Source organism: Myodes glareolus, chromosome 5 (assembly GCF_982192425.1).
Source record: "Myodes glareolus chromosome 5, mMyoGla1.1, whole genome shotgun sequence".
NCBI lineage: Eukaryota > Metazoa > Chordata > Mammalia > Rodentia > Cricetidae > Myodes > Myodes glareolus.
The window spans coordinates 18026091-18043025 of NC_142030.1; the positions used below are offsets into that span (position 1 = coordinate 18026091).

General features: G+C 36.4%; 1 protein-coding gene across 9 annotated transcripts in view; it reads left to right on the forward strand.

The window, feature by feature from the left end:
- Akt3 (AKT serine/threonine kinase 3) overlaps positions 1–16935 on the forward strand; it is a 241832-nt gene that overhangs the window by 176128 nt on the left and 48769 nt on the right. For 8 of the 9 annotated variants that reach the window (XR_015001246.2, XM_085687652.2, XM_085687653.2 and 5 more), the window contains one exon: positions 8161–8283. The exons of the other annotated variant lie outside the window; for it this stretch is intronic. Coding sequence is in view for 7 of the 8 variants with exons in the window: in XM_085687652.2 (XP_085543778.1) it covers positions 8161–8283 (123 nt within the window). In the remaining variant the exon portion in view is untranslated. The remainder of the gene's footprint in view (positions 1–8160; positions 8284–16935) is intronic. 9 annotated transcript variants of the gene reach the window in all.

Genomic DNA, 16935 nt, shown 5'->3' on the forward strand with positions numbered 1-16935 from the left:
AGGATAACTTTAAGGGTGCAGTAGTGGCATGCATTTCTCATAGTATCCAACAACTTTCTAGTTGGACTTAAAATCTGCCCAATAAGGGAGGAATCATACCCTGCCACCGAAAACCTAGTCAACTACCCAGGGCTAGTGAAGTCATGATCTTGGAGGAGAACTTACAATTGCCATTTTACTGAACCCGCATAATTTCTAACTTTATTCTAATATGTACGGATAAATGTGGTATACTGCATCAAGGAAACTTTTCTTTGCAAGAGACAGACCATTACAAAAACCACAACTAGTAGAAATGAAGTTTTGAAGTCCAATCCCAATGAATATGTCTGCAAAACAACTCCTTTACTTACTGCTCAGGGAGTATTGTAAAGCAGGGGTACAAAGTGCCAGAGGACGAGAGAGTATGCTGTGAGATTTTGTCTCCTAGGAACATACCTGCTACACTCATAGTATTGCACCAACATGACTGCCTAAACATGAAATGAACAACGACAGGAACAATAGATGTTTGCCTGCATGTCAGAAGAGAATGCCAGATCTCATTTCAGACGGTTGTAAGCCACCACATGGTTGTAGGGAATTGAACTCAGGACCTTTGGAAGTGCAGTAGGTGCTCTTCACCTCTGAGCCATCTCTCCAGCCCCCAGTTGTAGTCTTTTTATAGAATGACTATAATGAGACATGACAAAGTTATTTTCTCACCATATCTACTTGCAGTTTTAAATGCCTCCTTTGCTTTAATGCCTATGTCTTCCTGTGATTTGGGATTCTTCTGTTCAACTTCATTGAATGGATTCTCTGTGACTTTATTTTATAGCTTAGCTGATGTGGAATTTCCCTCTGTATGCTGTGAATACCATTGGTTCATAAACTGTCTTGGGCTTGTGCAGGGAATAGAGGTAGGCAGGAAAAACTAAACTGAATGCTTGGAGAAAGAGGAGGAGTTAGAGAGAAGCCATGGAGCCGCTGGTGGAGACAGATGCTGGAACTTTCGCCAGTAACCCACAGCCATGTGGCTTTACTCAGATTAATAGAAATGGGTTAAATTAATATGTAAGAGTTAGCCAATAAGAAGCTAGAGCTAATGGGCCAAGTCGTGATTTGAATAATACAGTTTCTCTGTGATTATTTTGGGGCTGAGCAGCTGGAAACAAGTGACCTGCCTGTAACACTTAGCTCCTTCTCTTACCCCATGGATTCTTAGATTATATCTCAGGATTTTTTGAAAGTTGTGCTCATACTTATTTTTTCCTTATTTTTTGTGACATTTAGTGTCATATGTACTCTACCTTGTCTTTAGTCCCTGATAGTCTTTATTCTGCTTGACCTATCCTATTTGAGGTTACTTTTCACTGTGTTTTTTTAAAATGTATTCTCTGAGAGTTTCATACATGTGTATACAATTTCATTATATTTTTCCACCCTATCCTTCATTCATGGGAAGCACCAAGAGTCCTATAGCTGCTCCCCACGAATTCATGCCTTTTAAAAAAATGAAATAATGTGCTGAGTCCAACTAGTACTGGAATGTGGAACAAGAGCAACCTCCCAGCACCTCCTTTCAAAAAGAAAAATTATTCTCCTTTAATTTTCTTTGAGCCTTGGGTGGGGAGTGTTAATATCAATATTAACATCTATGGCTGAGGACTCATTAGAGTAGCTAATTCTTAGCATTTTAAATATTAATGCATCTGTATTAAACTTTATCCACTGCAGTGAGATGCTGTTTTAGCCGTGGTTGGGAGTAGCACAATCTGTGGGTATAAATAGAAGTATTTAGAAGGTAATTTAACAGTATCACCTTTTAGAAAAACAGCATCAATAGATTCTCTCTTAGAACATATGTCTTCTCTAGCTATAGGTTTTGATCATGCTTACAGTACCAGGCATGAATTCCCTCTTTTGGAACAGTGCTCAGATCCATCGAAAGAGGGTTTATTTATGCCCAGAATCAATCTTGACATTGTTATTCCAGTGGGCACATCTTGGCTGGTAGGTCTGTATTTTCGAATGCAGGGTCCAGTGCTGAGGTTTTAAGAATTTTTATTTTTTTTTAATTTCTAGTATTTCAATGCCCCTTCATCTCCCAAATCTCAGTTTCCTTGCAGAACTTCTCATCTCTGTTGCTGACTTGACTATTAGTAGGTCTGGCATTAATGTCTTCATTTTATTTATCTTGTTAGAATATCTTTTACGTTTCCATCATATTTACTTCAGTATCTTATAGTTTGGTTTTAAGCTTGAAAGGCTTTATATTGCCTTGACTTTTCATATTTCTTGAATTTCTACATTAGGATTTATGCAGCTGTTACATGGGTATGTCTTTGAGACATTTAATAAATTTTAGAGATTTTATTTTTATTGAAAATAGACATTTTCATACAATGCATTTTTTTATGGTTTTCTGTCTCCCAACTCCACCTAGACCCTGCTCACCTCTCCCTCCTCTTAAATGTATACCTATAGGTGTTTTCTCAGTGTGTTGTCTTTTCTTGGATTTGTAGCCCCATTATAATCATGTAGAGGGGGCAATGTTGACAGCAATGGGAAAGCAGTAATTTGACAAAATCAGGTATTAATATATAGTAAAAATGGAAACATCAACTACATCTTCAAAAAGAAGAAAAGGAAACTAGTTTATACTAATTCAGTAAACTAGACTGTAGGAATTCTCACAGCTAGTGCTAATGGTCGTCTTCCAGACAGTGCTCGCCTCTTGTCCTCCTAGTCTCAGTCATTTCATTAGAAAACAGTGAAAAAAATTACAAGTTGTTGCTCTCAGCATGTTTCTTTTAGGATTGTTTAACAAAGGTTAGTGATACAGACTTGGGATATAAAAAAAGGTATTACTTCTTCTTATCAAAGTTTTATATGAAATTTCTTTGTTAATCCCTGAAGTGTTCATGAGCTGTGTTCTCTGAAGCAGTGATCTGTTGTTTATGATGTGAGCACTTCAAGCTCCTCCACACTTCTGGCATGAAACAAGAATTTTATATTACTGCCTTGTAGATCCTAGTCCAGACACCGTAGGGTGAGACTTTTAGAGGTGTATTTATTTTATGAGTATGAGTGTTGTACCTCGTGTGTGTGTGTGTGTGTGTGTGTGTGTGTGTGTGTGTGTGTGTGTGTACTTACTATGTGCATGCAGTGCCCATGGAAGCCAGAAGAGGAGTTACAGATAACCATTAGCTATTATGTGGGTGCTGGTCCTTTGCAAGAGCAGTAAATATGTAAATCTTTGAGGCATCTTTTCCAGCCCCTTTAACAAGAATTAGTGAACTGCAAATAAAGGAAGAATAAACATCTTAGAATAAAATATCATCTAATATAAGAGGGAAAATGTGAGTGAAACTATAGGACTGTGTAGTACATGAAATAAGCCAGACCTCCCCCACTCCACTCCTACCTTAAGTTGAAGCTGGCAGTATGGATTTCATGAAATTACAGACCAGAAATACTAGTTAAAATATGTTAAAGTACCAGTACTCTAGGGATGGGAAAGGGGAAAAGAAAAGAGTTGGTAATTAGATACAGAAACAGATAGGATGTATAGTTCCAGGGCTCTATAGCTAAGTGAAGTGACTACAGTTAATTGATTTATTTCGTATTTCAAAATAGCTATAAGAATAGGTTTGAATGTTTTAAATGTAAAGAGATGACAAATGGGGCTGGGACAAAGCTCAGTTGGGAACGTGATTGTCTCACAAGCCCAAGGACCCAAGTTTGATTACCAGAACCCAAGGAGAAAATGCTAGGCATGGTGGCATATATTTGTAATCTCAGTGTTGGAAATGTAAAAATAGAAAGGTCCCTGGAGACCCCCCTGGCCAGCCAGTCTAGCCTACTTGGCAAGTTCTAGACTAGGGAAACACACTACATCATGTTCACAGACATCGCAGGTTACCCTTTGGCCTCTGTGTGCATGTGCTCCTGCAGCTGCACTCGCATGTGTATTTGCCATGGTGGTGCTCTTCTGTAGTCATGCACTTGTTGGGGAAGTGTTTCCTTAGATCCAGAGACCTCCATTTAGGCTAGGCTGGCTGGCCTGGGATCTACAAGGGTTTGTTTCTGCTTCCCTACAATGCTGAGTTTACAATTACATGCCACCATGTCTGGCTATTTGTACAAGTTCTGAAGAATGCAGTTCAAGAATTTCGTGAACTGAACCATCTCCCCAGCCTTTTCTTGATGCTTTTTCTTCCTTTCTTCATGTTCTTGGTTTGTTTGTGCTTCATTTAGCACTTCTTATCAGTATCCTCTTTTGCTACTTGTCCCTAACATTAAGTGTAGTAATACCCTGAGACTCTGCCCCTAGTTTTTCTAAGCTTTTGGATTGTACTTCTTTGGTTTTAACAATTTCCTTGGTATCCATAATTCTAAAATTGAAGTATAACATCAATTGCATATTTGAATTTCAGTAGGTCAAAATAAAGCCCATTGCTCCTGTATCCCTATCACCAATTTTTTTTCCTCTATGTTGTTTTCAGCAACATCTACTCAGCCAGCCACAAGAAAACCTCAACATCATTGATCTCTCCCTTGGTCCAAATTCTTCTGGAGTACTGATTCTCCTGAAGGGTGCTTATGGTCTCCTTAGCCGATGGCCCTCAGAAGCACTCGTCAAGATCCAACATAACTTCCGGTGTTCCCAAACATACTTATTCTTCCAAAGTCTTTTATAGTATTTGCCATGTTTCAGCACATTATTGTGTCCTGTGTGTTAGTGCTATTTCCTTTAATGTCTGTAGGTTTCTATAGCAGTTAGTACTAATAAGTGATTAATAACTTTTTTGCACTTTCAGAAATTATTTACCTGAGTATACCCTCAGATTCTTTTATTATTTACTTGTTAAGCTCTCTCTCTCTCTCTCTCTCTCTCTCTCTCTCTCTCTCTCTCTCTCTTTCTCTCTCTCTCTGTGTGTGTGTGTGCTCTGTGTGTGTGTGTGTGCTCTGTGTGTGTGTCTCTCTGTTAATTTTTCTAAATGTATATTATTCGTGCCATATAACTACATGTTCTCTGAAAATATTTTTATTTTATTGGGAACTTGTGGATTTTATAAAAGGAGATTGAAGAATAGCAAGGAGATCCAGGAATAGAAGGAAAGGTGATGATGACAGAGAATAGAAATAAAGCATATATAAATATGAGAAATCACAATAAAAACCCTTTTCTCTACAGTGAATATACACCACCAAAAAATTGTTGCTTTCTCCAAATGTTTATTCTTCACCTATTTCTGTGTGGCTCTTGTTATATAGAAGTACACAGAAGGATACATTTTAAGTAGTAGTCTTTATATCCCTTATGTTTTCCTTTGGTGAAAGATTCCATCTTTCAAAACTTCAGTGAACTTTATCTGTGACGTATCTCCAGATCATCTTATATAAATTAATCACTCTGTCTCCAAAGTGTTGTTACTGTCTCACAAAAATGTGTTACAGCCTGCACTTTTTGTAAACATGCCGGCATCTTCCTCATTGAGTAAGAATTCCCTAATAGTGGAGGTTATGTTGGAGATGAGTATGTATTCTTAGGCCTTATCACAGATAGAGCTATACATGAGAGTGTATATCTTAAGAGTCAGTGTACTCCTCTTTTCCTTGTTCTCCTGCCTCACAGAGTTACCTTAAAATAATCGATGGTCATTAAATAAATATTAGATTGAAATGTTTAAATACACAGATGGACACAAATAACAATGATTCAGAAAGGCAGTCCATAAATCAGGAAAGCTGTGTTAAACCAAAGCCAAGAAACACACTTTGTGAAAGAGAACACAGATAGTCTCCTAACCTCCAAAACAAGAAGGGAAGGTGACTATACATAGATCATCGGATTTGGCAATTACAGATCACTGCTTGTCTTTACAGAGTGCATTCCATAAAGTAGCAAAAGGACACATCATATGGCAGTGAGTTTTGAAATACAGAGTTGTTCTTCTTAATTATAAAACATGAGCTGATACTTTCATGGAAGTTGGTCGGCAGACCAATTTTAGCTATGCCATCCAAATAAAGACCTAGAATCTTGAATGCAGTATATTAATTTAGAGAGGCTCCGTATCTCTTTTGTCAGTGGCTAGCCAGTGATAGAATTGTTTTTTTAAAGAAATCTAGACACTGTGAAGACTACTGCAGCAACATGTCATCACAGCGTCTGCAATGCTCCTGGTGTGTCAGACTCAGTGGCACAGATCTTACTTTTTATCATTTTTTATTTTGATGACCCATTCTTCAGAAGTAATTCATTCTCCACTTGTGGTGTCACAGATTTGACAAAACATGGGAATAAAGTAGAGAACATCATAGTTTAGATATGTCTAACAAATTACTTCCAAATCTATCTAATGTTCTTTCAGTCATTTTTTAGCAATATCAATACTCTTTCTTCCTCTCCTGTCATTACTTGGGCAAATGAGTCACGTACAAAGCTGCCTTACAAAATAATTCAAGAAGAGATAGGAGTAGAACAAAGGAAGAAAGAGCGAATGTATAAGAAACTGTGTAGCCAGGTGGCAGTTGTGGCACACCGGTAATCGCAACACTTGGGAGCCTGAGGCTGATCTATCTCTGTGAGTTATAGGCTAGCGTGGTCTACAAAGTGAGTTACAGAACAGCCACGGCTACAGAGAGAAACCTAGTCTCAAAATTATTATTATATGTTGAACAAGCCTTGGTATAAGCTACAGTTCCTAGCAATTTGATATGAGTTAGTGGTCTGTATGGAAATAGTTATATTCTGGCCTTACAGTAGAAGGCACTGTTTTTTGTTTTTTGTTTTTGTTTTTGTTTTTGTTTTGGTCACAGACTTCTTGTATTGAGTATGCTCAATGACATCTTAGTGGTTTATTCAGGATTGTAAATAATTTTCATTCTTGGCATATTTCCTTTTTTTCTCTTCCATTTATTATGTGTCTTATTTTACACAGAAATTCTTTGCATTTATAAACTAGATACTGATTTATTTATTACCAGCCCTACATAATTTGGTTTTGTAAGCATGTGCATTTCCTATAATGTATGTTTTAATTTCATAATTGTGTTAAAATATGTGTTATATAAATACTAAAATCAAACATGTCGTAGTTATGTTTATACAGGGCAAAGATATTTTAGATTATCAATCTTGGCAGATTTCTTGATAAAATATAATCGTTCAACAAAGATTGATGATCAGTTCATCGTTCTCAGATCTGTTTCTTGATGTCTGTTTTTCTAAGAAAATAGATGTTTTTATTTATTCTGTGCTTAGTGTTTTTTAGCTTTTTGTGGTTCTGGGAATGGACACAGGTTCTTGCAAGTGTTAGGCAAACACTATCCTCCTAACTGTGTCTCCTGTTGAGAGATGAGATATGATGTTAATCAGTAAATGATGGGACTTATGTTCCATAAAACTATAACTTTAGTTTGTAGTTACAGTAAGTTCCCAGTAAATACTTGCTGACTGTTGGAATACCTTTGATTAGCTAGGAAATGATTGGTTTAGAGTTTCTATGATCATAGGAAATCACAGTTAAAATTGAAAATAAAAGGACTGGGCATTAAAAATCACTCCATATCAGGAGTGGTAGAAACCTCAGTTCAGTTTGAGCATTGTTAAGATATATGTAAAACTTTAAAGTTGTAAAATTTTTTATTATAGAAAATGTTATTTGAAGCTTCAGAAGTATTTCTAGAAATATGATAAATAATGGTTGTAAACTGTGACTAATATGAGTTTAAGAAAATTCTTGTTTTTCCTTGAAATCAAATATAACTTAAATAATTAAATAAAAACACCATACCTATGCTTCTGTTCATTTATTTTGATAATGTCAATATTTATTCCTTGTAAGAGTGGAACAGCAGGATAGTTAGAAGGAAATGCAATCTAATGATGCATACTTTTTCCTTTGGTACCTGAAGGTTAAATGGGTAGCAAGCAGAATGCCTTAAACAAGATTGGTATATTGATTAAAGCGCTGATTTAACAGCTCGCAGTTTCCCCTTGGAAACCTGCAAAAGATAAGCCAGCTGCTGTCTTAGAGTGCTCAGTGTCCACTGAGAGTACACTACCTATCATCACAATATGGTGATGAGAGGTGTTTTATGTTTGTGTTAATTTCCCCCACTAAATCAGTAATTATTACAATCCTGTCCCTGCTGTTTACCCTGCAGCTGTTTTTCCATTTGTCGAGAGAGCGGGTGTTCTCTGAGGACCGCACACGTTTCTATGGTGCAGAAATTGTCTCTGCTTTGGACTATCTACATTCTGGAAAGATTGTGTACCGTGATCTCAAGGTAAAAGAAAAAAAAAGTAATCAACATTTGTTTTTTGTTTTTTTTTTCCCAGAGACTGTAGGGACAAACAAAGTTATTACAAAGTTACACAGTTTTGAGAAAAGCACTCTTCTTAAAAATGTTTTTTGCTGTAGTTGATCTGAAATTTCATTCACTGATATGTAAGTGGTTCTTTTATGTTTTGATTTTTGGCATATGAAAATTCTCTTGACTGTGTAAAACTGATCTACCAAGAGTAATTTCATTTTCCTGTAAATGCTATAATTATAGAAATGATAAACATCTGAATTAAAGTCAGGTGATTTGCAATGTCATTATATTCAGACATAAATTATTTATGAAAAGCTTTGATAAGAAGGTTATTTGAAGGAAAACATGCATTTTCTTTGTGGTATTAACTTTTTGATAGGATTATATTCCTCACATTTTTCTATAAACTCAGTAATTTGCTCAGTTTTTAATTTGTCAAAACCCAGTATTGCTGTGTTGGTAATAAAAGCGTGGACATTGCTACAATAGCTCTAATAGGTAAACATTCTGTAAGGCAAGGTAACAAGTAGTCTTGCCTTTTCTGTCTGTCAAGTCTCTATTGGAACTATTCAATTCTGAAAAGTAAAATCAGCCTTAGCCATTATGTAAGTCAGTGTTTGGCGATATTCCCACAAACCTTTACTTATGAAAGCAGTTAGTGGTTTAGATTTGACTACACTCTATAATTTGCTGGTCCCTGCAGGAGATCCTGTCAGCAAATGATAATTCTCATTATGTGGTCATGAATAAGGTTGACTATGTTAAGGAATCCTGATCCTGGCATATTTTCAGCAAATTCTTAAGTTTAGCATCTTCTTTAAAATGTAAAGGCTGGGAGTACAGCTCAGTGGCCAGACACTGACTTCCATCCCAGCACTTAGTCACCCAGTGCTGCGGTTGGGGCAGGGAAGCTAGAAATAGTCTATATTTACAATCCCACCTATATAAAAAACACTGAAGTATGATCCCAAATATGAGGGTACCTTGGGCGATCTAGTGAGACTTGGTCTCAAATAAATACTGGAATGAGTGTTAGCTCAGTGGGTATAGTGCTTGTTGGGCAAGCAAGTAGACTTGAGTTCTGAACTCCATTGCCCACATACAAGCCAAGCATGGTCATATGTTTTAAACTCTAGAAAGTGAAGATAAGTGGATCCTGGGGCACATCTGGCCAGCCAGTTTAGCCTGAATGACATGCTTCAGGTTCAGTGGGAAGTTTTGTCTCAGAAATTAAGTGGAGAAGTGATTGAGGAAGAAATCCCAGTATCAATTTCTGGTTTCCGAATGTTCTCACAGGTACACTAATACAATTTAATCAAATGATTTAGATGTACTTCTTAGAATTTTAAATATGGTAAAATTTATCACTCTTACAGGAACTTCCCCAGCACATACAAACACATGTGCCTGTACACATACACTACAAACACATACCAGGTGTGTGTAGCCAAGTGGGTTTGCCTAGCATAGATGATTTCAGACCCCAGTACTTAGAGAAAAATAGAAATCATGTGGTAATATTTCCCTATTGAAATTGGATTGATAATTGCCTTACTGATCATAGAACTATTTCACTTAAAGTACAATTTGGTTTCTAAAAATAGAAGTTATGCTCCAAAGCTACAGAGAAACTGTCTTGAAAAAACAAAAACAAACAAACAAAAAAGCTATGTGATATTTTCATGGAATTACATTTTGTATGAAGTTGAGTGTGTGCCTAAGAAATAACAAATATCCTGTTATTACTGTCTTCCTTATAAAGCTGTTTGGGACTCTTACTTCTTATCCAGTTATGTAAGCAGGTGCCTAGTTTGTTTCAACATTTTCTATAACTCTCATTTATGTTATGGATAACTGTCTTAAGGACTGTCTTTTAAAATATCATTTCATACAGTAATAATAAAATTAGTATATATTGTTGTATAGTCAATTAAAATTTAAATGAAGGATTAGAATGCTGTACTTAAAGATAATGAGATATACAGCCATAAAATACCTAGTTCAGGGATGTTTAAATGTCTGAGTGCCATAATGAACACATTCAACTAGGTGGTTATATTTAGGTTATCTTAGAACTAGGAATATGGTGGAATTCGGCACCTTTACATCTATTCTATGTGTTAAGTATAGATGCTTTAAAAACCCTAGTTATACATATAATATATATAAACATATATATATATATATATAATTTTCCAACTGTACTGAAAAATCCTTATCTCTTCATAAGTTTACCTTTTTCATCACTACTCATGCTAATGAATCATATTTATGGAAAACAAGAAGGCAGAGAATCCTGGAGTTAAAGAAATAAGAACAGTTTTGAAGTACTGGATAAATCTAAAATAATCAACAGTAGTAGATAGACTTACTAGTTCAGAGAGATCTGAAGAAGACCGTTCATCTGAGCCCTAGCATCAGTATGGAGCGCAGCAGTCAGAGGGTCTTGGTCAGAGTTGCCTACTAACATCCCTAGTCAAATGAATTATTACTATAGTAAAGGTCATTAAATATGCATTTTATTGCTATATTGCTGATGATGAAATTAGATTTAATTTATCGACGTATAATATAAAGTGTGTACTCTATATGTGAATGCCCATCATATCGTTTACCATATACAAGGCTCTAACTTTATCAAGCTTTTTATGTTCTATGTTCTGTCAAAATTCCCTTTTAAAATGTTGCATTAATTTAATCTTTGAAATACATTTATAATATAGAATAGAGAGCATATCATATATCACAGAACATACATAATTAAGAAAGCAAAATTTAAAATTTACATTCATGCTCTTTGCATCTGAAGTTCACAAGCTTTTGCATGACAGAATGGGATCATTTAGGTAGGATCACAGGAAATCAAAGTCTGGATTCAAGACAGTTCTGCAAGCATAAAAATAAATTGACACTAACAAGATTATTGGAACATGGGTTTGTCAGTCAGTTTTCTATTACGATTATATAACACTTATGAAGAAAAGGGTTTTATTTTATCCCATAGATTTTAATGGTTTTATTCCACTCCAAAATTAGGTAGACCCTTTGCTTTTGGACTTCTGATGTGAAGAATCCACATAGCAATACAGGAATCACATAGTAGGGAATCTATCTAACTCATCAGTGAGAAAGCCAATGGAAGAGAAAGGGTACTCCTCCCACTGTTCCCTCAAGAATGTGGACTAAGGGACCAGGGCCTCTCACTAGACCCCATTTCCTAAAGTCCTACCCTCATCCAATATTACCAGACTGATCTAAAGAACAGCTAAGGTCCAAAGTATAGCACCATGAATCATATTTCCTGGTTTAATGTGCTTTTGTTTACAACATTCTTTCTAGAGTTGAAATGAAAACTAGGTAAGAAAATGGAAATGCATTGCATTATGTCTGTTTTTAAAGTCTTTGTGATATGTATATATGTGTATTTAGTATATTATGTGGTGTATGTGTAGCATGGTATACATTTGGAGGTCAGATGACATAACCTTGTATGTAGTCCTCATCTTTCATCTTGTTTGAGACAAGGTTTCCTGTTTACTATTGTTTGGGCCAGGCTAGGTGGATCTTGAGTTTTCAGCAATTCTGTTTCCACCTCCTTCTCACTGAAGAGTCACTGGGGTAATGCTTTCCATGGGTCCTGGGGATCCAGACTCAGGTACTCATGCTTGGATTGCAAGCCCCTTACCAACTAAATCATCTTCTCGGCCCTTATGTTTATTTTTAAAGATTTAACATTTTTATTTATGTGTGTATGTGTGTGTGTGTGTGTGTGTGTGTGTGTGTGTGCATGTTTATGCATTTGTGCATGTTCCCACAGAGACCAGAAAGAGGTATAAAATCCCCAGGAACTGCAGTTGCAGAACCCTAGTGTGGTTCTGGGAACTGAACTCCAGGCCTTTAGAACAGCGAGTGTTGCTAAATCCTCAGTCATCTCTCCAGCCCCAAACCTTTAGGTTTTTATGAAACTAAAATTAACCGGAAATATTTGAATGACTGCTTTAGATACTAGATGTATTCAAAACAGTATCACCAAAAACTGATTTAGGGTTAGGTATGATAGCTCACAACTTCCCTATACCTAGAAAACAGAGTCAGGTGGATCTCACAGTTCAAGGACAGTTCCTTCTTGTAGCCCAATAAGTTCCAGGCCAGCCAAAGCTATGGAGTAAAACCCTGCCATAAAAAGAACATCTCCTGTCCCCATTTAGGTACTCATGTTGATCAGTCTCAGAGTGGACTCTGATCTTATTAATGAATTGGTAGCTGTTTATATACCAATCAGCTTGAGATGCCTGCAGTAGCTGAACTTCTTTCTTTAAAAAGATTAAGATTCATTGTGTGTGTGTGTGTGTGTGTGTGTGTGTGTGTGTGTGTGTGTGTGTGCGCGCGCGCGCGCGCTCGCTTGCTGTAGAGATTAGAAGGCAACTTCTGGTAATCAATTCGTTCATTCCATCCCATTGGCCCCCCTGAACAAGGTACTATTACACACTGAACTTTTTTCTCTGGTTCCTGGATTTCTTTAACACTGCAAATAGTGTTCCCATTCAGAATTGGAAGCAAATCCTCTTGTTGTATTAACTTAGAAATTTTATTGGTCCTTGTTTGGTTTCATAGTTACAACTAATTACTAAAACCTTTGTTACTTTTTTAGAAAGTAGCTTTGCTTTATTTACTAGTATATGCCATTATATGAAATTCTATTTTATTAAGTACCTCCTTAATAAACACTTTGGTTACTTAATAAAAATTGATATTGTTTGAGGATACCATAAAAATTTGAAGAAATTTCTTACAAGAATCTTCAATAGTGAATGTTGTATATTTTCTTTTCTACATATTCCCTACTTACAAGAGCAATATTTATTTACAGTGACCATGGTTGTCCATGTCCAGACAAGGCTAGACAGGGACATTTACAGACGTGAATGTAATGATTCTAGAATTAGTCATTAATTTCTCTTAGTGATTATGAGGAGATAGAAAGATCTGTATGTTGCCACTGTATAATACTTTGGAATATCTAGTTTTATTTTCTATCTGTTTAGGATACCAGTAAAAGAACCCTCCAACTGTCCTTTTACCACAGACTTGGAGTTTTTATAAGTCCTCTGATATTCTTCTGAAATAATGATATATATTTTTAATACAGAAAGAGAGACTTGTTCGCATGCTGAGTTGAAGACAGATTCTGTAATTCTCAAATATTTAAATAATTTAAAAATTTATGTGTATGGGTATCTTGCTTATGTATATATCTGTGCAGCACATGCGTGCCTAGAGTCATATAGGCTAGTAAAGGGCCTTGAATCCCCTGGAAATAGAGTTAGAGACAGCTCTGAGCCAGTGTGGTGGTGCGGGAGAATTATCTGTATTCTGTCAATCATGTATTTTAATAAAACGCTGATTGGCCAGGCAGGAAGTATAGGCAGGTCAACCAGACAGGAAGTAGAGGCGGAGTAATGAGAATAGGATAAGGCTAGGGAGGAGAAAGGTTCCTGAGCCACTCCTGTGCAGACCACCTAAGAGACAGCATGTAACTTGCCCAGCTGAGAAAGGTACGGAGCCATGGGCTAACGTAGATAAGGATAATGGGGTAACAAAAGTTGTAAGAACTAATGAGTAGCCTGACCTAGTGGGCCAATCAGCTTTATAACTTATAGAGATCTCTGTGTGGTTGATTTTCCTTTGGGGCTTGCCAGCTGTGGAGCACTGGGAGGGACAGAAACCCCAACAAGCCAGCCCTCATACTACAGTGTGGTAGCTGAGAATCAAACATGAGTCCTCTGAAAGAGCAAGTGAGTTTACTAAGTAACCTCTCCAGCCTATGTAGCTCTCACTTCTAACAACACCCTTAACTCTGCATTTCACCCTTTCTAGAAAATTTAAGCCAGTAACTATAAGAGCAGCTTCCACCTGTATAATTAAATGATACCATAGAGGTATCTCCTTACTTGTATATAGCAAATTTTTCGATACCTTGGTAATGTGGTGCTAGAGTTTCTGCCACTGCCACTATTGTATCTTTCTTTTTCTTTTAGTATTTCTGCTCACTTGGATCCATGATCATTCAGTTTTTACAGGTCAGCATGCGAGATGTCAGCATCTGTCTGGATAGGCAGAAGCCTAGTAAATGGAGACTGCACTTTCATTTCTCAGGCACCCAGACTCGAATAATCACACAGAAACTGTATTAATTACAGCACTGTTTGGCCAGTGGCTTTGGCATATTCCTAGCTAGCTCTTACATATTAAATTAACCCATTTCTGTTAATTTGTGTATTGCCATGAGGCTGTAGCTTACCGGTAAGGTTCTGGCATATTTCTTCTTTGGAGGCTACATAGTGTCTCTTCACTCTGCCCTCCCCCGCTCTTTGGATTTGCCACCTGGCTTTACTCTGTGGAGCATTTGGCTGAAATAGCTTTATTCATCTGCCAATAAAAGTAATCCATATAAAGAATGACAATCCCACATCATCTCCCCTTTTCTGTCTAAATCAAAAGAAAGGTTTTAACTTTAACATAGTAAAATTACTTAATAACAAAACATTTATCAAAAAAGAATTACAGTTACAATATTTAGTAGGCAAAATTTGAAGAAAGAAATCTGTCATCTGTTTTATCCTTGTGAGTCTAAAGTTTTGTATTTGCTTTATCTTTTATAATAACTAAGGAAAACTATAACTGTCTTCAATTCCATCAAAGACCCCAGAAGGATATAATATTACCTAAGTAAACAGGAAGTCCATTGTAAACAACTTCCAAAACCATATTAGCCTAGAAAGAATCCACAGGTTCCTGTTCTCTGCGGAAATAAAAACAGAACCTCTTTTCCAAAGTAACATATCCTTAGACTGAAATTTTGAAGTCAAGATACTTTTAAAATAAATTTATTGGTTTAGCCTATTAACCCCCAGAATCAAATGTCTCTCTGCAGTCAAAAATTTCAAAGAAAACAAAATAATATACACAATACAGACTTTTTGTGTTTTCTATCTTTTCATGGCCCATTATGATCTTTTATTCTATTTTTCTTTATATTTTTTTAAATCTATGGCTCTGTCTTTTATCCTCTCTGTCTTAAGAACATGAACATTTATTAATCTTACTATGGCATATTTAGGGGCCTTTTTTTTTTTTTGGTCTGAATCTGTCTTTACTATGTATCTGCAATTCTTTTCTGACCAAGAACATTTTTTAAAATGCTAAGCAGCTGTGACTAGGATTAACCCTGAAGCTTTGCTTGTTGACTCTGCCCCATCCTCCATGGTGGAGGCATGTTCACAACCTCTGTGCTCATGACCCCAACTTCAGGGAGACAGTGGGTCTTTGTTGATATTAAACAACTAGTAACATACTGCTCACAAACCCATTTAAGTGCTCCATAACAAGACCTCCCCAAAGAGTTTGTGTTGGTAGCACGAACTAGGAAGTTGTCTCTTAAAGAAACCTTGCCTCTGCTCACTCCTAGCAAACAGAGCCTATGCAAAAAATACGCTTACCAATAAACTGCAATTGATTCCGATTTTTGTGGGTCTAGAAGCACTTTTTTAATGCTTTTTTTAGGCTTTATGTGGAGGTATGTTGCTGAACATTGGGGTGCCATTATGTAAACAGAGACTGTGCTTTCATTTCCCAGGCACCCAGACTGAAATAATCACACAGAAACTGTATTAATTACAGCACTGCTTTGCCAATGGCTTAGGCATATTCCTAGCTAGCTTTTACATATTAAATTAATCCACATCTATTAATTTATTTATCACCATGAGACTGTGGCTTACCGGTAAGGTTTTGGCATCTTTTTCTTCTGGCAGCTAGATGGTGTCTCCTTCAACTCTGCTTACTCTGTCTCTCTCTGTTTGAATTACCTGCCTGGCTTAACTATATACTAAGCCATTGTCCAAAACAGCTTTATTCATCAACCAATAAAAGCAACCCATATACAGAAGAATATCCCACATCAGCTAGATCTGCTTGTGTAGAATAGAACTCTGCGCTCTTGAGCCATAGATATTAGATATTATTGGTTTCTAAAACTGAAATTGGTTCATCTGTGCTAAAGTTAGGTATAAGGGTGAATGGTAAAAAATATTTATTGATAATGCATCTGTATATGTATGTATGCATATATCTATCTATCATCTGTTTATTCTTCCTGACCTATAATAGAACAAATGTTTCTCATCTCAGGGTCACCCTTATGTTTAAGCAATGGCTTCCCTTGCCTTCAGAGGGTTCAGAGGCACCTCCAGAATACAATTGAATGAATGATGAGCATTTAACACACTCAGTTCCATGCTCATTCAATCTGTTTTCTGGTGCTGTTTTGGAATGTATGTTGGTCACCTAGATATAAAATGTGCTGAGCAGGAATTTCTTGTTACCTTCTTGTGCCTGTGGCATCATCATACCTAAAACTTGAATTTCTCAGGCAGCCTTTCCACTGACCTTGGAATGTACTCTTAATTTCAGTTGTTTAGCTTTACTATGAGGTATAAAAGCTTTGGAAACAATGATTAAGGATAGCTAAGAATTTTAGAGTTTTATTCTACACACCAACAAAACAGAAAGAAACTAAGTAGGTTGTTAATTTTTTTTCTTCACAGATCACCATGAAAAATA